Consider the following 25,212-nt stretch of genomic DNA (forward strand, 5'->3'; position numbering starts at 1 on the left):
CTGGTGTTTCTTTGCAAAGAGAAGGGAGGGGACGAAACTAGGGTGGGAAGGGCGAGTCGGAAGGGGCGTGGTGCGCCGGGCGCGCGCATGCGTCTGCGGCTGCCGGGCGAGGCGGAAGCCGGAAGCGCAGGCCACGGAGCGATGGCAGCCGGTGGCGGTCTGAGCCGCTCGGAGCGCAAGGCGGCTGAGCGTGTCCGGAGGCTGCGGGAGGAGCAGCAGCGGGAGCGCCTCCGCCAGGTAGGCTACCGTCGCGCCCGCGGCCGGACCCGCGCGTGCAATCGCTCACCTCTCGCCTGTCCGCAGGTGTCACGCATCCTGAGGAAGGCGGCTGCAGAGCGCAGCGCGGAGGAGGGCCGGCTGCTGGCCGAGAGCGAGGATCTGGTGACCGAGCTGCAGGGTCGGAGCCGGCGGCGTGAGGGCCTCAAGCGGCGTCAGGAGGAGGCGAGTCCCGGGCTGCGGGCGGCGGGCTGCAGGCGGCGGGCTGCAGGCGGCGGACTGCAGGCGGCGGGCGGCGGCCCATATGACCAGCCCCGGATCCCCGCAGGTGTGTGATGACCCTGAGGAGCTGCGGAGGAAGGTCCGGGAACTGGCTGGAGCTGTCCGGAATGCCAAACACTTGGTGGTCTACACAGGCGCGGGGATCAGCACGGTAGGCGCGAGCCTGCGGGCTGGGTCAGGTGTGGGGCGCCCTCTTCTGGGACACAAACTTGGACTGCGCAGTGTTGGAGTTGGGTAACTACCCAAGTTCAGACAGTCGCCTCTGAAGCAGCTCCAAGGCGTCCTCTTTTCTCGGGGACTCAAAACAACTCTGGATTTAAGATTTAACTAAGGCAAACTGAGCGTGGTGGCACACTCCTTTAACACTCCGGAGGCAGGCAGATCTTTGTAAGTTCAAAGCCAACCTGGTCTACATGGGGAGTTCCAGGACAGCTAGGGCTACGCAGAGACTTTGTTTTAAAAATGGTGATGATAATAATAATAATAATAATAATACCACTTTGTTTTAAAATGGTATTGTTATTATTAGTAATAATAATAGTAGTAATTTAACTTAAGCCAAAGACTTTAGGAAACTTGACTTCTGACAGCCAGTTAATGACAAACATAGTAACCAACTGCCTGCTGATGTCTTCTCCATTAAAGTGAAGGAGACAGACTTATTGACCCACATGATGTGGACAGACTGGAGCCTTAGACTTTCTCCTGGTCTCCTACTCCTTAAGAAAGATAAATAGAGAAACCAGTGTTATCTCCCAACCTCTAACCTCAGGACTCAGGAGGTGGAGCCTGGGAGAGGAGGAAGAGCAAAATCAAAAGCTTGAGGCTAGCCTGGCTCACAGCTTGAAGCAAAACCCTGTCTCAAAACAAACAAAAAAGAAGAAAGAAAGATTCACCTTACAACGGGTACAGGCGAGAAATATCATACTCTTGGCTCGAAACTGCCCCGGGCGAAGGGGTGACTAGCTTTGAAAGTGACTGACATATTTATTTGATCAAGGGTGAGTGTGGCCTGTCTGGCATAAGTAGGGTCAGCCAAGGTGATTTCTGTTCTCAAGCATCCCCAGGGTGGTCTGGAGAGAAACCTCCACACGCACTTGCCATGCGAGCTCGATTGCCTGTGTTTGAAATGACTGAGCAGTGGCGCACTCCTGTAATCACAGCCCTGGAAAGACAACCCGAGAAGACTTCCAAAGCCTGCTGGCTAGCCAGCCCAGCCAAATCCATGAGCTCCAGGTTTAGTGAGAGGCCTTGCAGAGCACGAAGCGGGAAGGGTAGTGAAACGGCTTGGTGCTTGAGCTTGGCCCTCAGAACTCGCGTGGTGGAGGAGAGAACTGACCGCTACAGGTTGTTATCTGACTTCCACTTGTGTGTCATGGCGCTAGCGTGCCCCCCTCAACAAATGTGTTTGAAACAAATAAGGTGGAGATCGATTGAGAGTCACGTACACAGGCTCACGTACATGTGCGTGTCTGCATGTGTGCACAGATGTAAATGCATATAGAAACATACACACAGTAAAGAAGGCCTTTGTTAGAAAGATAACAGCCACAGTCATAAACAGACGAGCACAGTGTCAAACATACAATCCTCGAGGCCCGGAACCCTTGGGCAGCCCTGCTGTTGGAGTGGCACTGAGTAGCATTCTGAGGGAATTGTGGGGTTGGGAAGCATGGCCGGAGACAGTAGTGGCCCAGCAGCAGTGTCAGGAACTTTGCTGCTCTCACTCGGACGTCTGGGACCCTCAGAACCCTGCACTGTCCGCCCAGTTATGACTTTATAGCAGTGATATCGATGGCCACTACAAACCTGGCGATAACTAGATACCACATGCAGCTTGTAGATGTGGTCTGAGCACCGTCCGAGGTTTTCCTACAGGTACCGGGATTCCTGGTCAGGGCAGGTAGCTCCCTGAGCGTAAGCAGCAGTGAGGATACAGGACTTAGCCAGCCAGGATCCAAAGACTCTTAGATCCGAAATGCTTTCTGGTTTCCGTGGAAAATTAGCTAACATTTATCTCATTCTGGAGGTTTTTATATGTAAACTCGGAGTTAAAGCTACTCAGAACTCCAGGACATAAGTATTTGGACAGAGGTGTGCTTCCTCCTGGGACTTACTCTTTGATGAACATGACTTAAACACTAAGTCCCATTCCTTTGGACACCCGTGAGCCCTTCAGTGTTTGAAGTAGATGTGGACACTACCAGGGAAGGACCCTGAGGTATTGCAGGATTCTAAGGAGTCTGGAAGGGTGAACTGGCCCAGACAGGACAAGAGAGTCCTGTGCACGGAGGAAAAGAGACATGCTTGGGTATGTTGTACTTGGGAGGGCCAGACAGTGGAGCAGACACTGGTCTGTTGACAAACCTGGAGCACAGCATGCCCTACATGGGGCATTGTGCGATGCCTGGGTGACTCCCCTTCAGTAGACTTATCTTTGGTCTAACTGTGCAGGCAGCTTCTATCCCAGATTATCGGGGCCCTAATGGAGTATGGACACTGCTTCAGAAAGGAAAGCGCGTGAGGTGAGCATCTTCCAGCTTTCTCGCCTGGCTGGGGAGCACGTGGACCTGCCTGGTGCAGCTCTCACCTCTGCGTTCTCCCGTACCCCACAGTGCTACCGACCTGAGTGACGCGGAGCCCACCCTCACGCACATGGGCATCGCCCGCTTGCATGAGCAAAAGCTGGTAAGAGCCCAGAGCCGCACCTCTGCCCAGGAGGGAAGCTGCTGTGTCATCTCCCAGTCAACCCCTTGATGAACGGTCCCAAGCAGCTCAGGCTTCTGTTTGACCCCTGTCCTGAACTATTAGTCCCCAGCTTCCCATTCAATCTCGGTTGGGTTGGGTTGAGTTGGGTGGGGGGCGCTTTAGACAACATTGTAGCTACAGGGGAGGTTTGTCAGAAACTTCCAGAGAGCTGCTGAGCAAGGAGGGGAAGGAATCTGCCTGGGCTCTTGAGGGACCTGAAAGAGAATGTCACCAGATGGTATTGGTCCAGTGCCCCAAACTGCTCCCCAACCTGAAGGAGTTGTACAGACGCCTGCTCTCCTGGATGCTCCCAGTGTATCAGAGCTAGTCAGGGAGAACGTGGCTCCTTCCCACCACAGGGCCTTCCTAGATACAGACTGGGCTGAGATTAACTTCTCTGCTGCGGGGTGCTTCCTCCATCCCCTCCTGATTGCCTCCATGTTCTGCTTCCCAGGTGCAGCACGTGGTGTCTCAGAACTGTGATGGGCTCCACCTGCGCAGCGGGCTGCCACGCACTGCCATCTCTGAGCTCCACGGGAATATGTATATTGAAGTGAGCAGCAGCAGAGGGGCACAGGGCCTGGGTGACAGACAGATCTCACTTATCCTGTCCTCTCGTCCCCAGGTCTGCACCTCCTGCATCCCTAACAGGGAGTATGTACGAGTGTTCGATGTGACGGAGAGAACCGCCCTTCACCGACACCAGACTGGCCGGTCCTGCCATAAGTGTGGGACTCCGCTCCGGGACACGATTGTGCACTTTGGGGAGAGGGGGACACTGGGGCAGCCTCTGAACTGGGAGGCAGCGACCGAGGCTGCCAGCAAAGCTGACACGATCCTGTGTTTAGGGTCCAGCTTGAAGGTGCGTGCCGGCAACACCGTGAACTCATCGCAGGTTGAGCGCATTCCGGGCCTGCCTACCCTGCACCATTTAGCGAGCTTTGGATTCGCTATCCTGATCATCGTCTCTTACTACGTTACATCTGTCCACCCCGCAGGTACTCAAGAAGTATCCCCGCCTCTGGTGCATGACGAAGCCTCCTAGCCGGCGGCCCAAACTCTACATTGTGAACTTGCAGGTAACATGGGTGCTTAGCACGTCCTCATACCCGAGTCTTAGCTCAGAAGGGCCAGGGAGATGTGCCATATCCGTGCATCCTGGGAGCCTTGTACAGGTCTGTGTTCCTGGAGAGGGTTCCTGCAGGGGCAGGCAGAGGGTGGGAAGTCACTCCTGTCTGCCTTTCTCGTCTTCAGTGGACCCCGAAGGACGACTGGGCTGCTTTGAAGCTTCATGGGAAATGCGATGATGTCATGCAGCTCCTCATGGATGAACTGGGCCTGGAGATCCCAGTCTACGACCGGTGAGTGGGTGCAGCAGGGCCCCGTTTCTGCCCTTCCGTGTGACGGGCTGTGTCTGTCTTCTGTGAGCCTCCAGAGGGACTGGCGGAGGCGAGGCTCCACCGCCTGTGCACACCCTTCCGCCCTGACTGGTATTGCGCCTCGAATCTCTGAGGAGAGGGGGGCCTTCCACCCTGACTGGTATGGCGCCTCGAATCTCTGAGGAGAGGGGGGCCTTCCACCCTGACTGGTATGGCGCCTCGAATCTCTGTGAGGAGAGGGGGGCCTGCCAGCGTGTAGATCTCTGCAGCCTGGGCACCTGTGCGGGTGAGCACGGCGCGACTCCGGTCAGACAGAATCTGTGTCCTTGGTTTTGGGATGTTTGGGGAAAGCGTAATCAAATTGCCTTGATGCAGAATGTGTGCTATTTTAGACTTGGTGTGTATTGAGTGAAAAGTTTACACTTTCTTTCTCTGTGAATTTTCAGGGTCTTAGAGGGGAAATCAGTAACTTCTTTTAATCAAAGGGTTCAAGAAATTAAGGATCCCTTCACCTCTGGGCCTGGCAATTCTTGTATGTTATGTTTGTGGTGTGTTCTGTGACGTGGGCCTTTCCTGTGCTGTATTGTTTTTTGTTGTTATTGTTGGTTTTTTTTTAGGTTTTGTTTGTTTTTGAACATTAACTTAGCTCATTTGTTTTTAATCAGTGCTTATCTGTATCCTATGTTTATAGTACGTGGTTCTGCATTTCAGTCAGAAACATGATTTCTTCATGGTGTAGTCTGTAGGCCATGCCTCCCTGGTCAACTGGCCTTCCCTCCCACCCCTGTCATACTGTCTGGGAAGGGGAAAAGGGTCTGGTCCACCTGCCCCCATCCGTGCAAGTGAAAGGTGGGGCCCAGAGTTGCTAGCAACTTATCCTTGGAGATGGAGCCGTCCTGCAGCTAACACTTCCCCTCCTGTGTGTGCCGAGCCCACTAAGGATGGATGAAACACCAAAGAGGCCAGCCAGGGCCGTTGCTGGCCTTGGAGTTGCCACCCAAGGAGATTATCCCCTGCAGTTCTTCCATAGCTTGGTGACACCAAAGCTGCTACTAGCCAAAGCCCACCCACCGTTAGGACCCAGAGGGAAGGGGTCGAATGACAGTTGGCCTCAGACAGCTTTCCCGTGCCCGGGAGGGTTGTGACCTAGAGGGGCTCAGACCTGCCTGATGCTGCTTTTCCTCCTCTCAGGTGGCAAGACCCCATTTTCTCCTTGGCAACTCCCCTTCGTGCTGGCGAAGAAGGCAGCCACAGCAGGAAGTCGCTGAGCAGAAGCCGAGAAGAAGCCCCACCTGGGGACCAGAGTGTCCCGCTTAGCTCAGCGCCCCCCATTTTAGGAGGCTGGTTTGGCAGGGGCTGTGCCAAGCGTGCAAAGAGGAAGAAAGCAGCATAGCCAGGTGTCGACAGAGAACCATTGGCACTTTGTAGATGGCATGGACTCTCCCTGTTCAGGGGCCTATGTCACCGTGAAGGCTGCAGCACCCCCACAGGATCCAGTAGGAAGAACTCTTGGGGGTGACAGTTCACGGTGATGTTTCTTTAGCCATTTGTCCTTGTGGGAAGCCTCCCTTGCACTGTGGTGATTGCACCCACAGGGGCTTGACTTTTAAGGACACCTTCCTCCCTTTACCCTGTTCAAAGGTGGCAGGCAGCAAGGCCTTTCTTCGTTTTCCCCGGCCTGGCCAGCAGAGGAGCCCCCCACTGCCTTACCTCACTCCAGGCTAGTCTCAGGGCCTCACTATTTCTACTGCTTACGACTAAAGTGTGTTCACTTTATAGAAACCTTTTTCTGTGTTGAGTATGCGGCACAGGGGCGGGTCTAAGCCCCCAGTCTGAGCAAGTCTTATTAAACATCTCTCTACTGCCTTGGTGTCCCAATGACTGCTACTTGCACCCGCGGAGTATCTGAAAATACCTGAGGGCCAGCTACGCAGTGCTTATGAAAATCCCAGCCCCACTTGAGACGGAGGAGTGGAGTGGCGCGCACCTTTAATCCCAGCACTTGGGGAGTCAGAGGCAGGTGGATCTCTGTGAGTTAGAGGCCAGTCTGGTCTACAGAGCTACTAGCCCAGGACAGCCAGGGCTGTTACATGGAAAAACCATGTCTCAAAAAACAAAAAAACAATAACCCAGTCCCTAGGAATGCTCAATGCGTGTGGGCGAAGCAAGCCCTCGTACCTGCCATACTAGTACTAGCCTGCTCCCTTTGGACTCAAGAGTTGACCCTGCTTGGGCTAGGACCTGCAACACACCCCATTGGCCGCCAATGCTGGCCGGAGGGACGGGGGCGGGGCCTGAAGCCGCGCACGCAATTGGCCGCGGCAGGCGGGTGAGACCCGCGTGAGCACGCGCAAGCGTCGGGGGCGGGGCCAGAGTCCTGCTAGTCGCGGGAGCTCCCCGGTGTTACGGGGGCCTGCGGTGCCATGATCCGGAACGGGCACGGGGAGACCAGCGGGGCGGGGCGGAGGGTCCCGGCGGGCCAGCGCGCCGTGCGGGTGTGGTGCGACGGCTGGTGAGTGAGGCGGCGACGGGTGGGCGGCCGCCTCGGGGTCACGCACCGGCCGTTGACGGATCCCGAGTCTTCCGAGGCCGCACGAGGCACTCCGGCCCCCGGCCACTCGGGGGTGTAGCGTGCGGACGCGGGTGCACCGGGCAGTGCTCTCCCCGGAGACCGGAAATGCGGCCGTCCGACCGTGGTGGTTCTGACCCAGGTTCCCGGGGTTGGAAGGCCATGGGCTCTCTGTCTAGTCAGCCCGTGACGCTGCTTTGCTCTAAGAAAGTCGTGGAACTGTCAACAAGCAGAAGAGATGTTGGCCTTTCTGTAACTGACTGCCCCCAGCCCTTCGTCGTGCCTAACCCGGGTGAATGAGAAGGGATACAGAATAGTCAGTAGGGCTCCCCAGGGGATTCGGTCTGGGAGTAGACTGGACTTGGTGCATTTCTCGTTTGCTTTTGGTTTGGTGGTTCTGAGGGTGCATCCATAGCCTGGTACAAGCTAGGCAAGTGAGCTACAACTTCTGCCCCTCCCGCTCTTCTGCACCCGAGTCACCAGCAGCGGCTTTGACTTCGTGTCAGTGGACTATGACCTTGGCTCAGCCACAACACTGTGCCCTAATCCCAGACGCAGACTCTGACCTCCAATCTTGCCCTACCTGTCTAGTGGGCACAAGGGCTGGCCCAGGTTTTACCGTGGTGCCTGAGCCTCCTAGACTTGTCTGTTTTCCTGCCTCCACTCCGTGAACTGTGGCGGCTATACAGGGCTGCTCGGGTCACCTGATGACACCCCGCTGGAGTTCTGGAGGAAGCTGAGCAGAGATTGTGACCCAGCACTGGCCCGTGGAGAAGAATACAGGTGGCCCCAGTGCACACTGCTACCCTCAGTGCCCAGCATGTTGTTGGGTTCCCGGGTAGCTTTGACCTTGACAGTGTAGCATGGCCAGACCTAGATTTGAGGATAAAGGCTCCAGAACCAGGTGACAGGCACTTATTCTTTTTGGAGTTAAGCCAGGCCACGTGGATGGGGCTGGCCTGTCTTAGGGTAGAATGGAGTTTGCTGCTAAATCAGGACTGTTTTGTTGTTTCAAAGCTTGAGTGTGGCTTGTTGATCTGGGGCTGAGTCTTGTTTGGGGTGCAGAAGGTTCCATGTTTAAGTCCTGGACAAGTTCTGTTTTGTGGGCTGCGGATGTAGCTCACCAGCTCTCTGGATCTTACCAAGCCTACTCCCTGAACTGACCTGGCACTGACTGAGTCCTTTCCTTAAGTCCAGTATCTAGGGTGTGGACAACTGAGAACCAACTTTGGCTCTGTAAACCCCAAATTCAGGGGTTTGGTTTAGTAGCCCTCCGAGGGGGCTTCCAAAGGAGCAAAGTTGTGGTCCTGCACAAGGCCCCCAGTATCCAACCGAGATCAGTATAAGACCTGACCACCCGCCCTGTCTGCCCTCACAGCTATGATATGGTGCATTATGGTCACTCGAATCAGCTGCGCCAGGCACGGGCCATGGGGGACTACCTCATCGTGGGTGTGCATACCGATGGTAAGGTGTGGGCTGCCATTCTGGGACCTACTCCAACCAACTGAGCCTGCAGGGCGCAGGGGGTGGGGGCGGGGGAACGACCCCTGCATCCTTCCCCAGAGCATAGTGGTGGCTAAGAGTTTAGTAAGTAACCCAGCCTGGTCCCAGCTATAGAGAGAGCTGTGGCAACACTGGACAGAGCCTCCTCTGCTGTATTGTCCCCTACCTGGTTCCTGAGAACAGAGAGACTGGTCACTCTTCTTGGTTATAGGGTATCCATACTAACCAGCAGATACCCTGGGCACACATGCTGGCTACATAGAGTCCTGCCTTGTGGGCTACGGCTGGGAGAAAGGAACCACCGCGTTCCATCACACACATGTAGTTACTTCCCGCTTAGCTTTGTGGTAGAGGCTCCTAAGGACTGGCCCCTGGAGCCGGCCACCATTTGTCTTGTCCTTTTTCTTTTCTCTGTCCCTAGAGGAGATTGCCAAGCATAAGGGCCCCCCCGTGTTTACCCAGGAGGAGAGGTACAAGATGGTACAGGCCATCAAGTGGGTGGATGAAGTGGTGCCCGCAGCTCCCTATGTCACCACCCTGGAGACACTGGACAAGTTCAACTGTGACTTCTGTGTTCACGGCAGTGAGTGGGTGGGGCCTGGAGATAGGGTCTGGGGTAGAGGGCTCCCCATCCCATGCAGGCAGAAGGCTCTGGGCCCATTCCCCAAGAGCACTGGCACAAATGAAAGGGTCATTCTGGTCCCAAGGGTGCCCTGAGCTAAGGAACATTTTCTATGAGCCCAGTGTGATGGTGCATGCACATGGTCCTAGTAACGGGGAGACTGGAGCAGGGGCATTAAACACTTCAGGTCACCCGGGCGATGGTGGTGCAAGCCATTAACCCCAGCACTCTGGAGGCGGAAGTAGGTGGACCCCTGAGTTGCCAGGTCTACACAGCAGGTTCCAGGTCAGCCTGGGCTGCACAGCAAGATCCTCTATCTCAGAAACAACAACAGAATCTTTTTGTGTGTGCATGTCACCCCTAGATGACATCACGTTGACAGTAGATGGCCGAGATACCTATGAGGAAGTGAAGCAGGCTGGGAGGTACAGGTAGGTTCAGTGGTGATCAAGTGGATCCCTTCCTAGCTCCATTGCTGCTCTGAAGCAGCCCACAGTCAGGACTGGGTGCAGGAAGGAATGCTTGTGGGGTGACCTTTGTGTGGCCAGTCCTAGGGCAGCATTCTTATTGGCACTGTGGGTAGAGACTCAGTACTGTCACGGGTGCCCCTGGAGAACTGGCCTTTTAATTTAATTAACTATAATTTAAAGAGCCAGCTGTGGCCAGTGGCTCCTACAGAGGACAGAGCAGCCTGGAATAGAGCAGGTGTAAGAGAGGCCAGAGGAGATACGCTGTGCTATGTGTACCAAATGTAGCCTGCCTACTCCCGGGTGCTACATTGTACAGTTGTTGAATGAACCCTCTGCTCTGTCACTGATACGAGCCCATTGCTCTGCCCCAATCCGGTTTTCTGTTGTCGGGGACTGGGTTAGGGTCATGTCCCTCAGGTGGGTTCCGCCTGTAGCAGAGCCTCAGAAGTGTGTCTGGGATGAAAACCTCCACCTTACCTCTGCCCCAGAGAGTGCAAACGCACGCAGGGTGTGTCCACCACAGACCTCGTGGGCCGCATGCTGCTGGTGACCAAGGCCCACCACAGCAGTCAGGTGAGTCTGGAGGGATGGGGTCTGGGACGTAATCCCTGGGCTGTGGACAAACGGAGGGAGGGTGGGGCACCTCCTAGTCACCCTCGAGTCCAGCCTGTTCTCTCCCTGACCATCCCGTCCTTGGGCTCTGGGGCTATGGTATGCTGGTCCCAGGGTTGGCAGTCAGGAGGGCAAGGTCCCTTAGCCTCTTGCCCTTGTGTGCAGGAGATGTCCTCCGAGTACCGGGAATATGCTGACAGCTTTGGCAAGGTGAGTCCAGCTGGGCTGCGAGGCTGCTCTGGAAATAAAGACAGCCACCACACAGCGCTCCCCAGCCACCCACTGTAGGCTTCCCACGGGGAAAGGTTCACCTAGGGCTTCACTGTCTGCCCTCCTTCCTCTCCTTCCCAGTGCTGGCCAGGTACTGACCACCAGGCTTGACCAGCTAGTGGACTCTGGGAGGGAGGACAGGCAAGAGGTGGCCAGTCCCAGCAGCCACTTCTTGGAGGAGGAGCAAGGACTGCCCACCTACAGGTGGCATCTAACCAAATGGCCTGGCCCTCTCTCCCTTTGTAGCCCCCTCACCCGACACCTGCCGGGGACACACTTTCCTCAGAAGTCTCCTCCCAGGTGACCAGATGGTGGCCTCAGGGTGCCGGGTCCCTCAGAGGGCTGTGACTGCTGGCCACTGGGCTCTGCGCCTGCTCCTGGTGGTGTGTTGCCAGGCAGAGCTGGTGTTGACTGCAGTATCTTCTGTGGCCACCGGGTGGAGCCACAGTCCTGCTAGCTACAGTGGTCCTGCTTGACCTTACCATGGTGTGTCCTTGCCCCTGCCCCAAGTGCCTGCCTGGACATAGCCCCCGGCTGTGCTGCTGGGTTATTCGCAGGCTGGGGTTGGGGGGAGTCCAGCTTCTAATGCCCTGTGCACATGCGCCCAACACCCACACCTATGACAGGGCACAGGAAGCCCTGGGCTCCAAAGAGTGGCCCTGAGGGTGGGGGTGCCGGGTGAGGGGCACACATTGAGGCCTCTGGCACTGACTGGTTCCTTCTCTTGGCTAATAGTGCCCTGGGGGGCAGAGTCCCTGGACAGGGGTGTCCCAGTTTCTGCAGACATCCCAGAAGATCATCCAGTTTGCTTCTGGGAAGGAGCCCCAGCCTGGGGAGACAGTCATCTACGTGGCCGGTGCCTTTGACCTGTTCCGTATCCTCTGGGGCCTCTGTGCCCCACAGTCATGCCACAGAGTGGAACCTGTAGGCTCAAGGCCCCAGGGTTGAGCTGGGTTGTAGCGGGTACAGCCCTCATCAGGGAAAATAGCAAAATGTCCCTTGGGTCTACGCTGTTGAGAACAGGAGAGAGCCCTCCCTTCCTAGCCCCTTACTGCCGCCCCTCACCCCTTGGGTTGGGGATGGAACCCTGGGCTCTGTATCTGAGACACGTGGCCATTGCTGAGCTACAGCCCCAGGTCTCACTGTTTGGAGACAGAATTTTCCTGTGTGGTCCAGGCCGACCTAGAGCTTGCAATGCTCCTGCCTCCACCATGCAAGTGCTGGGTATGCAGGAAAACACCATGTACATGTACAGCTAGTTACTGCTTCTTAATCCGGATGTAGACATCGGGCACGTGGACTTCCTGGAGGAGGTGCACAAGCTGGCCAAGAGGCCCTACATCATCGCTGGCCTGCACTTTGACCAGGTCTCTGCCTTTCTGCTTGCTTGCTTCTCAGTACCCCACAAGCTGATGGGCCATGGGATCCCCCACAGGGCCTTGCTGGGGTCAGTGGTAGGCCCAGGTGGCCTCTAAGGGACTGAGGCTCCAGGTGTGTCTAGTCAAGGCAAGCATGGATCTCTTCTGGAGTCCAGGACAGCCCTGCCTAGGGCTCCTGTGAGAGGGAGCACCTCTCCCAGCTTCTGCCCAGGAAGGCCAGCTGAGGGGGGAGGGCACCATTCCTTAGCTGAGCCAACCTCCTGGCCCTAGGAAGTAAACCGATACAAGGGCAAGAACTACCCCATCATGAACCTGCATGAGCGGACTCTGAGCGTGCTGGCCTGCCGGGTGAGTGGGCTGGAAGCGTTTCCCTGAGACGTAGTAAGATGGGTGGCGGGTGGCTGGGCCCCATTGGTGCAGTTTCTGTCCCCTACTGAGGAGTCTGAGGATTCCCTTTGCCCGCTGTCCCTGTTATGGTACCCTGTCCTAGCTGGCACCCCTGGGCCTTCTCTGCCACCCTCTACCCCTGGCTTGCCAGATATGAGAACTGAGTGAGTTGCTTTCCTGGCTGTGTCTCTCTGCAGTATGTCTCAGAAGTGGTGATTGGGGCACCGTACTCGGTGACAGCAGAGCTCCTGAGTCACTTCAAGGTGAGGCTTCTCTCTAGCTGACAAGGTTCTTAGAGGCACCCGCCGGGGCCAGCCAGGGCCAGCTTTCCGAGGTCTGGGCTAGCCCTGGGTGGTTGTCAGTGGTGGCAGAGCTTCTCTGAGGAAACCTCCTGACCTTTGCCTCCCCCTTGTAGGTGGACCTAGTATGTCATGGGAAGACAGAAATTGTGCCAGACAGGGATGGCTCTGACCCTTACCAGGTGGGTTGCCCTGGTCTGGGTTTCTGGGAAGTGGGAACAACGGTCCTTTCTGGTTTTGGTCCCCTGTGTGTAGAGGGGCCCCTAGGGGTGTCTTTGTGGTCAGGAGGATTCTCACCACTCTTCTCTCTGCACTGAGGCCTCCAGGAGCCCAAGAGAAGAGGAATCTTCCGTCAGATCGACAGTGGCAGCGATCTCACCACAGACCTGATTGTGCAGAGGATCATCAAGAACAGGTGTGGCCCCTCCCTCTCCAGGTGGGTCGGCCGTGGGGCAGCTCCAGGTATTAGAGGTCCGGTTGATAATACCTGGTCTGGCCGCAGGTTGGAGTACGAAGCACGGAATCAGAAGAAGGAAGCCAAGGAATTGGCCTTTCTGGAGGCCATGAGGCACCAGGAGGCACAGCCTGCAGGGGAGACTGACTGACTTCTGACCTGGAGGATGTCACTCATGCCCTTGCTCTGCCCATCTCTTCTCTCCCTACCCTGCTCTGCTTCTGTGTCTTGGTGTCAGCTCACACAATTCCAAAGGAAGCTGGCCTTGCTGGAGGGTGCTGTTCTGCCGCCTGTGAGGCACCCACTGCCCATCTTGCCACAGGCTCTGTTCTTTCCACTGAGCTGCTCAGAGAGGGTGGCCAGCACAGTGAAGCAGCCTAGCGGACAGGAGACTGGAGGAGTGTTGCTGTGTGTCCTTAGCGTCCACAGTTCCGACTGCCACTGCCCCAGTCTTAGCTGGGGATGCCCCTCCTGCCTGACTGGAAGCTGCAATCTGCCAGCCCAGCTTTGATGAGAGGTACAGAGGGGGATGATTTTGGGGACCTCTTGTCCTGAATCACCCTGCAAGTGGGCACCCTCTACTTTGGGGCACGTTCTAGCACCCCATTCCTGATTCCCAGAAGATGTACTTCCCTGACGGCTGGGCCAACTTGATTGTTCTCTGCACAGACTCCGTGGTCTGCATTTCGTACCTCAGTGGCTGATGTAAATCTCTTTGGCTCAACTGAATAAAGCCTAGCGGGGACGTGCCCTGCGGGCGCCTGGCCACAGAAAGACACAGGAAACCGTCCACAGCAGGAATTCTTTTAGAGAAAGGTGGACAGGACAGGACAGGAAACTGGGCAACCTGTGTACCTGTCCCTGGCTCTTCTGTAGACCCAGGATCTAGGTCTTGGCACACTAGCAGGTCTGCCTCTTGGTGGTTGACTGTAGGGGAGGCTGACTCAGTGCTGAATTCCTGGCTTCTCCCAGACAAGGATTCTGCTGGTTCTTTCCTATCCCATGCCTGGTCTCTGTACCTACTGAAGCAGGTAGACCTGCACTCTCTCCTCTCTTGGAAGCAGGAGAGCCTTTGTGAGCGTATGAGACCTGGGATCAGGATCTGGAGGAGGGGCATACCTACCTCCAGCCAGTACAGTGCTCAGCGTTCACTCCTCAGCCCTGCCTGCTAGGAATGGGGTGGTGCCCACACTAGGACCCCTGGGCTGTGCCCACACTAGGACCCTGCGCAGTCTCAGGTCCAGGAAGCCACCCGAATGTGCTGGTCTCCAGAGGAACACTGCACAGGCAGGCATGCTCTGCGCCACCATGGCCTCTGGGTGAGGGCACCACAGAGAGGAAGACACCCTAAACAGCAGGCTCAGGGACTCTCAGACCAGAGCTCGCTCAGCTACTGAAGCTGGCACCTGGAGGTGTTTGCCTTGGGCTGGAGGAGAGGTGGGACTCAAGCCAGCTGCCCACTTGGCTTTGTGGCCAGCACCCAGAATATGTGAGGGGTGGGTGAGTCAGGCAGGTCACTGAGCCTTCTGGTCCTCTGGCCCTCAGGGCAGTGGGCATTTGGGGGTGGGTCCAAGGGCTCCTGTGCAGTTAGATCCTTACTCTGGATCAGCGCACCTCACTTCTTGTCCTGATTTGTTGAATGGAACAGTAGCTATGTGCTTAGTGCTTCAAGGTCTTTGGGGGACTCTAAAGGGTAGGAGTCAGACAAGGTTAGGGATGGGGGCGGTAGGAATTCCAGAAGCAGCAGGGTCACTTGGGGTGTGGCAAGACAGAAAGCAGGACTTCTGGAAAGAACCTATGAACCTGGATTGCTAAGGGTGATTCTCTGACTTGAGGGGCAGCATGGTGGGGCTGTTTTAGATGACCTGCTAGGAACTCTCTATGCCCAGTGCCTACTGCTTAAGTGGGGGGGGGGTCACCTGTGCAGACTGTGGGGTTGGGGGGCCTCTATACCTGTTCTGGCTTTGTGGAAGAGGGAAAGACCCAGGCTGGCCAGAGAAGGGGATGCTATTGGGAAGCCCAGCAGTGGCCCGGGGGCCTGCTCGGACGTCACCCACTCCCAGGAGCACTAGTCAGTCTGTGCTAACCTCCAGTGACCCTCAGCAGACACAGTTTTGCTTCTTTATTCATTTAGCCATTTGCTGTGGAGCATGGTAGGAGTTAGGGGTCACAGGCGCCAACCCACATGACAGGGCCTGCGCAGCTTCAAGCAAGGTTGGGCATGGGGGTCACCCACCACAGCCAGTCGAGTTTTGGGTTGTGGTTCAGGGCTCAGGCCGTTGACATTCAGCCTCCTGCAGCGATAAGAAGACGTCCGCTTTACACTGCAAAGTTCCTGGGCTGTTGAATTGCCGCCGGCAGCTCTGCAGGTTCGGGGTCACCTCTTTGACACACAGGGCCTGGGTGGGCGGTGGAGGCTGAGGGCCCGCTCGTGCCCCACCCGCTCCCGCCACCCACCACCCGCTTGCACTCACAAGGCTCCTTAGGCTAGAGTGCATCTCCAAGCGTAGGGGTCCTGTTCCGACAGGGAGTGCTGGGGACTCGGAGCGTCGCGGGGACGGGAACCTGTGGAAGTTGGACAGCAGCCCCGCGGCGCGGCCCACCGAGTAGTGCTGGGGTCCCGCCGCAGGCTTGTACCACGCAAGGTTTGGCGGCAGGAGCAGCAAGAGTAGCGCCAGGGCAGCGGCCACCAACGTCCCACACTGGGCCATGGAGCTGTGCTGTGCAGCAGGAGCGGGGGAAATGTGGCTGAAGTCTGTGAACCGGGCTGGGCTTTATATCTGCAATGGGGGGGGGGGGGCGGGGGAGGCGGGGGAGGCGGGAACAGAGGCCGGGAGGAGGAGCAGGGAGGAGGGGAAAGCACCAGGGAGGAGTGGCAGTGGAGCACGGAGGATCAGTGGGATCTCTTACACCTTGCTGGGCCTGAATACTCAGGCCACTGATGGGCAGAGAGCCAATCTCTCCCTTGCTGAAGTTTAACTGCCCCTCTGAGACTTACTAGCCAGAAGTATCAACGTCCCCAGGTGGGATGATAGACTGTCTTAGGGTTACTATCACCGTGATGAAACATCACAACCAAAAGCAATGTCAGGAGGAAAGGGTTTTTATGTGGTTAACATATCCTGTGTCACAGTCTACTGGAAAAGCAAAGGCAGGAACTCAGACGGGGAACCTGAAGGCCATGGGAGACAGTTGCTTCCTGGCTTGCTCCTCATGGTTTCCTCAGCCTGCTTTCTCATAGAACCCAGGACCACCAACCTACAATGGACTGGGCCCTCCCAGATCAGTCACTAATTAAGAAAATTTCCACTGGGTGCAGCGGCACACGCCTTTAATCCCAGCACTCAGGAGGCAGGGGCAGGTGGGTCTATAAAGGACAGCTACGGCTATTATACAGAGAAACTGTCTTGAAAAGAAAATTCCCAGGCTGGAGAGATGGCTTAGTGGCTTAAAGCACTGGCTGCTCTTCCAGAGGACGCAGGTTCAATTCCCAGCACCCACGTGGCAGTTCACAACTGTAACTCCAGTTCCAGGGGATCACATGTCTTCTGGTCTCTGCAGATATTGGGGGAATGCATGTGGTGCACAGACATGCTTGCAGGTAAAACAGTCACACAAAAAATAGAAATTATATATAATGAAAAAATGGCCTACAGCCTGATCTTACGGAGGGATTTTCTCCATTGAGGTTCCCTTCTCTCAGATGGCTCTAGCTTATGTCAAGTTAACTTAAAACAGCAGCACAGGGCCCACCATGTAGTGTGAGTTCTAATTGGTCTTAATAATAAAAACCTGGAGTCAGCTATCAGGGCAAAAGCTAAAAGATCAGAGAAGCAGCGCAGCCAGCCACTAGCTCTTACCTCTCCCTCAGACCAAAGGGGCAATCTTACCGCTACAAATCCTCAGACTGCATCTGAGCTCCTGTCTCCTCCCGCCTTGTATTCTCTGCCTAGTCTTAACACTTCCCATCTCCACCTGCCTAGTGCTGGGATTAAATATGTGAGCTACCACCACTTGGCTCTATTTCTCTTTCAGACTGGATTCAACCTTGCATAGCCCAGGGTGGCCTTGAACTCACAAAGATCCCTCTGCTTGTCTCCTGAATGCTGGGATTAAAGATGTGAGGCACCACTGCATGGCTTTCTCTCTCTCTCTCTCTCTCTCTCTCTCTCTCTCTCTCTCTCTCTTTGGTTTTTCCAGACAGGGTTTCTCCCAGCACTCAGGAAGCAGAGGCAGGCGGATCTTTGTGAGTTCGAGGCCAGCCTGGTGTACAAGAGACAGCCAGGGCTGTTACACAGAGAAACCCTGTCTTGAAAAACTAAAAGAAGAAAAAGAAGAGGGCATGGAGAAAGCCTACCTAGTCGATGGCATAAGCTTCCCACAGGACCTGCTATTCCTGCCTGGCAAAGGGGTTCAGGAGCACAAGCTGTCGTGATGGGATTGTATCAGGGTGTCCTGACTGGAACCAGGGCCTCTATATGCAGGGAGGGTTATATGCCCGGGTTAGTTAGGGTCTTCTGATCTCCAGAGAGATTGGGGATGTGAGATGAGTGGAGCTGGTCCTGAGATAACAGACCAGAAAGACCTAAGTGCTAAGGAACGGAGGGAGAAGCTTTGTAGTCTTGGAGAGCCCTGATGTGAGCCTGGGAAGAGAAAGCCCTCATGAATACTCCCTGTTGTACAGTAAGATGCTTCAGATAGGGTGACCTAGAATGGTGGATTTCCCCACAAAGTTCCTAGGAAAAGCATGGAAGGCACTCAGGAGGGTGAGCAGGCTGGGGATGGAAAAACCAGCTAGGATAGACCAGACCTATCAGCCCAAGGAGCTTCCTCTGCAGCTCTTGGGTATCCTTGGGCTGAGTTACATCCATCTCTATTCGTGCCAGCTGATGCCAGTACCAGGCTCAGCATGCGAGACATAACCAAGCAGTATGGAGCTAGGGTCTCTCGGAAGGCACCGCAGACAGCAAGTCTCATTGCCAACACCCTTGTAGATGATACAGATGGCAGGAAGTCCTGCCCCTGCTTGGCCTGCTCTCCAGGCTGTAGGGCACAGGTGGTGTGCAAATGTGTTCACTGGCAATGGTCACTGAGTCTCTGAGGACTGTTATGCCCAAATCCACAACCCTCGCAAGCAGACAAAGAAACCAATAGTCCCGTATGTAAAAAGCAAAGAGCCTTTATTTTAGTCAAGTTTGCAAACTCGGTCTCTCCACATATCCAACGTATTGGAATAAATGGAGAGCCCAGAGCTCAATTAGAATAGGATTTTATAGTAGTAAAGACGGGGGTGAGGGGTTTCTGAGGTTTTAAGAAACCTGATTGCTGACATTCGCCTAGGGTTTCTTGGTGACTATGCGCTGGCAGGTGTTTCTATCTACAATGCTTGGAAAGCCAGGTACTTTGAATTTCCTTTGAATGGTCTGTTCTTGGGTGGGGGTCGGGTGATCTCAGCTTGTGGTTCCTCCTGCAGTCCAGCATCGCATCGTCTCAGGGTAAACAATTGAGACTCCAACCTCCATTTAAATTCATCGATGGCCAGAGTCCCAGGTGATAATGGTTGGAAGAAGCAAAGAACTTCCTTTGGGTGACCTGCCCAGACTTAGACTATCATGGCTGGCCCTCACAAGGACAAGGTGATGAACTGACCAGGACTCCCAGATACCACCTTAAATTAATTTCCACCCAGGAGCTTCCACACACCCTAGGGCTGGCCTATTGTTCCACTAAGTGGCTGAAAATCCCCAGCTGTAGGGAATAAAGAAGTTTGCAAAGGACTGTCCTTCCTGAGGGCACCAGAAGACCACATCCTCCCACCCTAGATCTGGTCTTCAGTCTGAGGAAGACACAAAGGTCCCCGAAGATCACCTGGGCATGACCACTGCCGGCTTGGCCAGAACGGCTCCTGAAGGGTGGCTGCCAGCCTTGCTCAGCTAGGGCTGGACTTCTTCCAGGTTAGGTCTCTTCTACTTTTCCTGTTTCTGAGTTGTGACTCAGGTTATCATGAAGCCCTTGGCAGTCATTTCATCAAGATGTTTATTCATAAGGGTTTTCATAACAAAACACGCCTCAGCTTTTTCAATATGTCAAGAACGCAGGCAACCAGAGGCCTCCAGCAAGGCTTGGGACTTTAATGAGTTTTACTTATTGAATAAAAGTGTCAATGATGTGATGAAAAATACGAACAAACAAAAAGATCCCGTTTCAGCCAAAAGGAAGGCATCCTTGTCCCCAGTGCAGAACCAGGGCCGGGGTACCACTATGAGGAGGGGAGGGAAGGGGCGGAGCCTGTGAAGGGGCGGAGCCTGGCCCGGAGCTGGCAGAGGAAACATGGGCCTCACTCCTTGAACTTCCACTCTTGGCGACACATGGGGCAGTGCTGCTGCACCTGCTGCGCGTTCAGCCACTTGAGGATGCAGTGCATGTGGAAGCAGTGTGAACACTGCCCCCACACCAGAGGGCAGTCGTCCCCAGGCACCTTACCTGTAAGGGGGCCGGGAGGGAAGATGTTAGGACACAGGAGAGCATGTGATGAGCCAAGCACACACCTCCAGGGCATTGGTAACAGCTTCAGCCCGCAGGCAGAGCTTCTCATGCCTCCTACATCAGGGGAGACAACACAGGAGTGTGACCCAAACCGTCCCCAGATACGGCCCACATCATGAAAGACCTACAGTGACTCCCTCACACCCTTTTGTGGAAAACTGACCTGGAATACCCAGAAGGTAACATTAAAATGGCCATGGTGCCAAGGAGTCACAACCTGAGTAGGGAACTCTGTCTTCATTAAAGGAACTTGGGAGGTTCTTTCCCTGAACTCCCGAGATCAACTGCACCCTGGTGTCATGGGACAGCTGCTGAGGGGACTTGATATCAGCAGGTGCCATCTTCTCTCACCTGAACCCTCAGCTCTCCTACCTCCAGCCAAAGCCAGGGGCACAGGCTGCAGGTTCTCACTCTGCAAGCCTGGAAGTCTTCCTCCATGGAGAAAGCCCAATTAGAGACGGCCAGAGTTGGTATCATGATTAAAACTAATTAGGGGCTACAGAGCTGGCTCAGCAGTTAGGACACTTGCTGATCTTGCCCAGGACCCTGATCCAGTTTCCAGCTTCCATGTGGCAGCTCACAGCCACCTGCGGCTCCAGGTCCAGGGGCGTCAACGCCCTCTTCTGATCGCTACAGACTCTGTATACATGTGGTAAACACAGATGGACATTCAGGCAAAACACCCATACACATAAATGAAAACAGATTAATCTCTTTTTTTCTTAAAGTAAAATTTAAAACGGGCTGGAGCGATGGCTCAGGGGTTAAAAGCACTGGCTGCTTTTCCAAAGGACCTGTGTTCAATTCCCAGCACCCACATGTACACAACTGTCTGTAACGCCAGCTCCAGAGAACCTGACGACACCTTCATACAGACATACATGCAGGTAATACACCAATGTACATAAAAATAAATAAATCTTTTTTAAAAAAATTAAAAACAAACAAAAGGGGAGACTGGGAACGCAGCTCAGTTGGTGGAAGGGCGCCTAGAAAGCACAAAGCCCTGAATTCTACCCACAGGAGTGCACAACCAGACAATCCCAGCTGGAAGTAGGAGTGTGAGGAATTCAAGGCCATACTTAGCTACACAAGGATTCTGAAGCCAACCTAGGATACAAGAGACACGAGACCCTGTTCAAAAACAAGCAGACAAGGGCTGGAGAGATGGCTCAGCGGTTAAGAGCACTGCCTGTTCTTCCAAAGGTCCTGAGTTCAATTCCCAGCAACCACATGGTGGCTCATAACCATCTGTAATGAGGTCTGGTGCCCTCTTCACGCATGCAGACAGAATACTGTATACATAGTAAATAAAATCCCACTGAAGAAGGCAGAGCACAGGGACACTTTAGGTTCTGTCCCACATCACTATCACCCAATCCAACCTGGGTACCAGTCCTGTGTCTGTCACACTCGCGCTCAGCGCTACTGAGCCTTTTTCTCTCTTTTCTTTCTTTCCTTTGTTTTGTTTTTCAAGACAGGGTTTCTCTGTGTAGCCCTGGCTGTCCTAGAACTCATTCTTACCTGCCTGCCTCTGCCTCCAGAGTGCTGGGATTAAAGGCGTTTGCACCACCCCGGCTCCTAACTTCAGAACTCTGCTTGAAATCACCCTTTTCCAATTAGACTTGGACCCAACTGGCTCATGAACAAGGATCACGGAGCTGGCTCATCTGTGGGTGGCCATACGGAGGAGGGTGCTGTCCCTACAGGGCGAGCACTTGATGAGCGCGCTAGCGCACTGACGGTGATTCATGCAAGGATTGCTTAGTGCCTTGACAAAATTATTTCTTTTAATTAAAACACCTCTTGACAAGACTGCTTTACTTAAAGTCCCCTGGGACCTGAAACAGATTTATTACAGCCTTGGTAACTTAATTTTCACAGGAGTTTAATCTGAGAAACCTGGTGCTTATGGAATCTCTCCAGAAAACACACTGGACCTGTCAGACACTTGGCACATTAAAGTCAACTCCCTCTCATTTAAACAATCTATGAGCTAGACTGAGTCTCTCACTCTGTGCAGCTAACAGCCCTGTTTTAAGAAAGTCTGGGTCTACTTCACACAGATGACTCAGTGCCTAGCCACCTAAGATGCTTTCTGGCCATCCCTTTGGTCACAGACCCAGCTAGGGTCATCCAGGTTGTGTCCTGCAGCCCTCGCGTGGGTTACTTATGCACAGGTTAGAACAGGTAGTTCTGGGTCCAGTGGAGCCTGTGCCTGAAGGTGGCACTGCTAAGCAAATTCTCGAGAGTTTTCACAAAGCTCAGTCTGATGTGACAGACGCGCACACGCACCTGTCCTCTGACTCCCACACTCTGTGTGACTCTGATAAATAAAGATTCCTGGGGGACTGGAGAGATGGCTCAGAGGTTAAGAGCACTGGCTGCTCTTCCAGAGGACCTGAGTTCAACTCCCAGCAACCACATGGTGGCTCACAAGCATCTCAATGAGATCTGGCGCCCTCTTCTGGCCTGCAGGAATACATGCAGGCAGAACACTGTATACATGAAAGACTGAAAGACAGACAAAAAGATTCCTTCATGCTTGTTAAGGAACACAAAATTCAGGTAACTTGGTTCTATTTAATAACAATTGCCACTTGTAGCTGGGACAGATACCCGACAGCAGTCAGCAAAACAAAGGAAACATTTCTCATATTTATAGACTTTAGAGGGGAGAAGTTTCTGAACTCAGTTGATTAGTGAAGGTCCTATGTCTGATCCCCACTATAGAAGCATCCTTAAGGGTGATTTTGTTGATGAGGTTGGGTTTTTGTTTTTTTGAGGGTGTATGTGTCTCACTATGTAGACCTAGCAGGCACAGAACTCACTACACAGACCAGGAATACCTGGAATCACATACCTGTTCTGCCTCCTCGGTGCTGAGATCAAAGCCCCATGCCACCGTACCCAGTCTTCACATGATTTCAAGACATGATCAGTGGACGAGCCTGCACCCTAGCTGTTCTAATAGTCGAGGAAGGAGAACTGAAAGTTCAAGACAGAGTGTGTTCGAGCCAACCCTGGGAATACAGCCCAGTGGGAGAGAGCCTGCAGAGCACATGACTGACTGACTAAAAGAGTATTCCTCTCGGGGCTGGAGAGATGGCTCAGAGGTTAAGAGCATTGCCTGCACTTCCGAAGGTCCTGAGTTCAATTCCCAGCAACCACATGGTGGCTCACAACCATCTGTAATGGGGTCTGGTGCCCTCTTCTGTCCTACAGACATACACACAGACAGAATATTGTATACATAACAAATAAATAAATATTAAAAAATAAAGAGCATTCCTCTCTTTTACACTTGTGGGAGTTCCTTCTCATTTTTCCTTAGTTAATCTGCATTTGAGGCAGGCGCACCTACTATCCCAGCACTCAGAAGCAAGGGCATATGGATCTCTGTGAGTTAGTTCAGCCTGGTCTAGAGAGAGAGTTCCAGGACAGACAGCCTAGGCAACCTAACGAAACGCTATCTCAAAATATAAAACAACAAAAATTTAATTTTTCTACTTAAAATAAAAAGTATAACTGTGTGCTTAGTTGCTAATCATAAATGCTATAGATAAAACTTAAACCAGAAAAATCAATGACTTCCTAGGAAACACACAACTCACTGGGCAGTGGTGGTGCACGACTTTAATCCCAACACTTAGGAAATAGAGGTAGGCAGATCTCTGTAAGTTTGAGGCCAGCCTGGTCTACAGAGAGAGTTTCAGGACAGCCAGAGCTACACAAAGAAATCCTGTGGAGGAGGGGAGGGCGTCAAGATGATTAACTCTTGGCTGATAAGCCAGGTTGGGTGAGCAGGGTGGGGGCACCTTTAATCCTATACTCAGGAGACAGAGGCAGGAGGATGGATCTCTGTAAATTCAAGGCCAGCCTAGTTTGCAGATCTAACACTCTGATAACATCAAGATGATTATAAGGTTGCTGGAACAGCTTGTAAGACAAAGCTAAAGTGTGCTCACAGTTTAAGCATCTACTTAAAATTGACAATACTTTAGCACAAAAATCCAGCAAATGTGACAATATGGCAACCATTGTCTGAACTTCACTTTGCTGTAACAAGATAGGACGATTCTTAGAAAATTCAAACTGCAAATACAAGTTTGAGGAGTTAAGAGAATGTCAGATTATCACTATGTAGGCCAGGCAGGCTTCAAATTCAAGATCATTTGCCTCAGTCACCCAAGCGATGTCGTCATGGGTCTGTGCCACCATGTGCTGGCAAAAACTAAAGTGTTGGTTTTGTTTGTCTTTCTCTCTGTTTTTGCATCAGAGTCTCACTATGTAACACCCAACTCGAAGATCCACTTGTTTTGCTCCCAAATTCTGATACTACAAGTGTTTGCCACCGTGCTGGACAGGATATTTATACAAAAGTGGGCTTCAAGTATTATTTTCTGTCAGCTTTCCTTTGGTAAATGGAAACTTAAACTTACAGTTTTGTTTTTCTTAATTTTTCAAGACAAGGTTTCTCTGTCCTGGAACTTGCTGTTCTGTAGACCAGACTGAACTCAATCTCAGAGATCCTCCTGCCTCTGCCTCCCTAGCGCTGGGAAACCCAGGGTTTCTAAGGCTGGTGGAGTACAGAGGGACACTCACAGTCTGGACAGCAGCCATTAAACGCCATCCTGCAGATGCCGCAGTTCTCATCATTGGCTACCCAGAGCCAAGTGGCCACACCGTTCCAGCACTTAATCTTCACCTTCATGGCAGTGGAGCCTGTGACCTGAGGGAAGAGAATCAAGAGGCTAAAGTTAGTCTGTATCACTCCAGCATTTGAGCATTTAAATGGGGGAGCTGCGACAGGCGCTGGGTGCTTCAAGGGATCCATCCACGCTTTCTAGTGTATTTTGCCATGTTTAAGGATGTCTTTGGAAATCTGCAGCCAAGCAGTGGGGCGGGGTCACACACTCCTTTAATCCCCGACACGAGCCTTTAATCCCAGCACTCCATCCCAGCACTCGGGAGGCAGAAGCAGATGGCTTGGACAGAGTTCGAGGTCAGCCCCTCCCCTCCCCAAAAAAGGAAAAAAGAAACAAAAACAAAACAAAATAACGCGTCCGTGGAAAACGTCTAGCTTTTCCTTCACAACCAGTGCTTTGCTTTTAAACCTCAGAAGGAAAGAGTCACAGTCACCAACTTGCTAAAAGAAAACCACGCCCTCGAGCAGACGAACCCGAACTCCGACCCCACACAGCAGCCCCGACCGCGGGGGTCCCGAAGAAGCAGACGGAACGCGACGCCTAGGCCACCCGCCTTTTCCGGCCTCCGGGGGCGGGGCCCGGAGTCCCCGCCCACTCCTCGCCCTCGCACCTTCGCCGCCTAATCACGAGGCGCCCCGCCCTTCCGTTGCCGCCGCGCGGGAAGGTATAAAAACGACCGTGCCGCGTCCGGCTCCTCAGAAGCGGCTCCCGCTGTCCCCTAGCGCAGTGCGCAGGCGTCCGCCGGCCCCGCGCGCGCCGAGACC

General features: G+C 53.9%; 4 protein-coding genes across 9 annotated transcripts; 2 read left to right on the top strand and 2 right to left on the bottom strand.

The window, feature by feature from the left end:
• The first annotated feature begins 88 nt into the window (after positions 1-88).
• Sirt7 (sirtuin 7) lies at positions 89-6,491 on the top strand. Of its 3 annotated transcripts, XM_085694241.1 has the most exons (11): positions 89-237; positions 304-441; positions 545-649; positions 2,953-3,023; positions 3,114-3,186; positions 3,701-3,799; positions 3,872-4,108; positions 4,245-4,325; positions 4,501-4,607; positions 5,072-5,157; positions 5,817-6,491. In XM_085694241.1, exons 1-11 carry the CDS (start codon positions 142-144, stop codon positions 5,891-5,893), a joined length of 1,170 nt encoding a protein of 389 aa, XP_085550367.1. In that variant the 5' UTR covers positions 89-141; the 3' UTR covers positions 5,894-6,491. The 3 variants fall into 3 exon arrangements, with proteins under 3 accessions (XP_085550367.1, XP_085550365.1, XP_085550366.1); XM_085694240.2 differs by lacking the exon at positions 5,072-5,157 and having other exon boundaries at positions 90-237; XM_085694239.1 differs by lacking the exon at positions 5,072-5,157 and having other exon boundaries at positions 3,701-4,108.
• A 492-nt stretch (positions 6,492-6,983) lies between these two features.
• On the top strand, positions 6,984-13,978 carry Pcyt2 (phosphate cytidylyltransferase 2, ethanolamine). 2 transcript variants are annotated; one of them, XM_085694242.2, is made up of 14 exons: positions 6,984-7,137; positions 8,573-8,661; positions 9,122-9,283; positions 9,687-9,753; positions 10,281-10,365; positions 10,570-10,614; positions 10,921-10,974; positions 11,410-11,548; positions 11,959-12,041; positions 12,324-12,401; positions 12,638-12,703; positions 12,856-12,921; positions 13,066-13,154; positions 13,242-13,978. In XM_085694242.2, exons 1-14 carry the CDS (start codon positions 7,049-7,051, stop codon positions 13,342-13,344), a joined length of 1,215 nt encoding a protein of 404 aa, XP_085550368.1. In that variant the 5' UTR covers positions 6,984-7,048; the 3' UTR covers positions 13,345-13,978. The 2 variants fall into 2 exon arrangements, with proteins under 2 accessions (XP_085550368.1, XP_085550369.1); XM_085694243.2 differs by lacking the exon at positions 10,921-10,974.
• A 1,322-nt stretch (positions 13,979-15,300) lies between these two features.
• Npb (neuropeptide B) lies at positions 15,301-15,926 on the bottom strand. Its single transcript, XM_048429313.3, has 2 exons — positions 15,668-15,926; positions 15,301-15,592 (listed from the first exon to the last, which is right to left on the bottom strand). Exons 1-2 carry the CDS (start codon positions 15,902-15,904, stop codon positions 15,458-15,460), a joined length of 372 nt encoding a protein of 123 aa, XP_048285270.1. The 5' UTR covers positions 15,905-15,926; the 3' UTR covers positions 15,301-15,457.
• A 3,378-nt stretch (positions 15,927-19,304) lies between these two features.
• Anapc11 (anaphase promoting complex subunit 11) lies at positions 19,305-25,191 on the bottom strand. 3 transcript variants are annotated; one of them, XM_048429358.3, is made up of 3 exons: positions 25,059-25,191; positions 24,345-24,471; positions 19,305-19,676 (listed from the first exon to the last, which is right to left on the bottom strand). In XM_048429358.3, the coding sequence occupies exons 2-3, from the start codon at positions 24,451-24,453 to the stop codon at positions 19,531-19,533; spliced, it is 255 nt and encodes an 84-aa protein (XP_048285315.1). In that variant the 5' UTR covers positions 24,454-24,471; positions 25,059-25,191; the 3' UTR covers positions 19,305-19,530. The 3 variants fall into 3 exon arrangements, with proteins under 3 accessions (XP_048285315.1, XP_048285314.1, XP_048285316.1); XM_048429357.3 differs by lacking the exon at positions 25,059-25,191 and adding an exon at positions 24,922-25,052; XM_048429359.3 differs by lacking the exon at positions 25,059-25,191 and adding an exon at positions 24,886-25,028.
• Between the last annotated feature and the right edge of the window lie 21 nt (positions 25,192-25,212).

The sequence above is a fragment of the Myodes glareolus genome, chromosome 9 (assembly GCF_982192425.1).
Source record: "Myodes glareolus chromosome 9, mMyoGla1.1, whole genome shotgun sequence".
Classification (NCBI taxonomy): Eukaryota; Metazoa; Chordata; class Mammalia; order Rodentia; family Cricetidae; genus Myodes; species Myodes glareolus.

Bases quoted from the DNA above. Each gene is read 5' to 3' on its own strand.
- Sirt7 (XM_085694239.1), top strand. From the start codon at position 142: ATGGCAGCCGGTGGCGGTCTGAGCCGCTCGGAGCGCAAGGCGGCTGAG. The intron at 442-544 runs GCGAGTCCCGGG...GGATCCCCGCAG, and splicing joins TCAAGCGGCGTCAGGAGGAG to GTGTGTGATGACCCTGAGGA. The intron at 3,024-3,113 runs GTGAGCATCTTC...CGTACCCCACAG, and splicing joins CAGAAAGGAAAGCGCGTGAG to TGCTACCGACCTGAGTGACG.
- Pcyt2 (XM_085694242.2), top strand. From the start codon at position 7,049: ATGATCCGGAACGGGCACGGGGAGACCAGCGGGGCGGGGCGGAGGGTC. The intron at 12,042-12,323 runs GTCTCTGCCTTT...TCCTGGCCCTAG, and splicing joins CTGGCCTGCACTTTGACCAG to GAAGTAAACCGATACAAGGG. The intron at 13,155-13,241 runs GTGTGGCCCCTC...GTCTGGCCGCAG, and splicing joins CAGAGGATCATCAAGAACAG to GTTGGAGTACGAAGCACGGA.
- Npb (XM_048429313.3), bottom strand. From the start codon at position 15,904: ATGGCCCAGTGTGGGACGTTGGTGGCCGCTGCCCTGGCGCTACTCTTG. The intron at 15,593-15,667 runs GTGAGTGCAAGC...CCGCCCACCCAG, and splicing joins ACTCTAGCCTAAGGAGCCTT to GCCCTGTGTGTCAAAGAGGT.
- Anapc11 (XM_048429358.3), bottom strand. From the start codon at position 24,453: ATGAAGGTGAAGATTAAGTGCTGGAACGGTGTGGCCACTTGGCTCTGG. The intron at 19,677-24,344 runs GTGAGTGTCCCT...GCCCCCTTACAG, and splicing joins TAATGGCTGCTGTCCAGACT to GTAAGGTGCCTGGGGACGAC.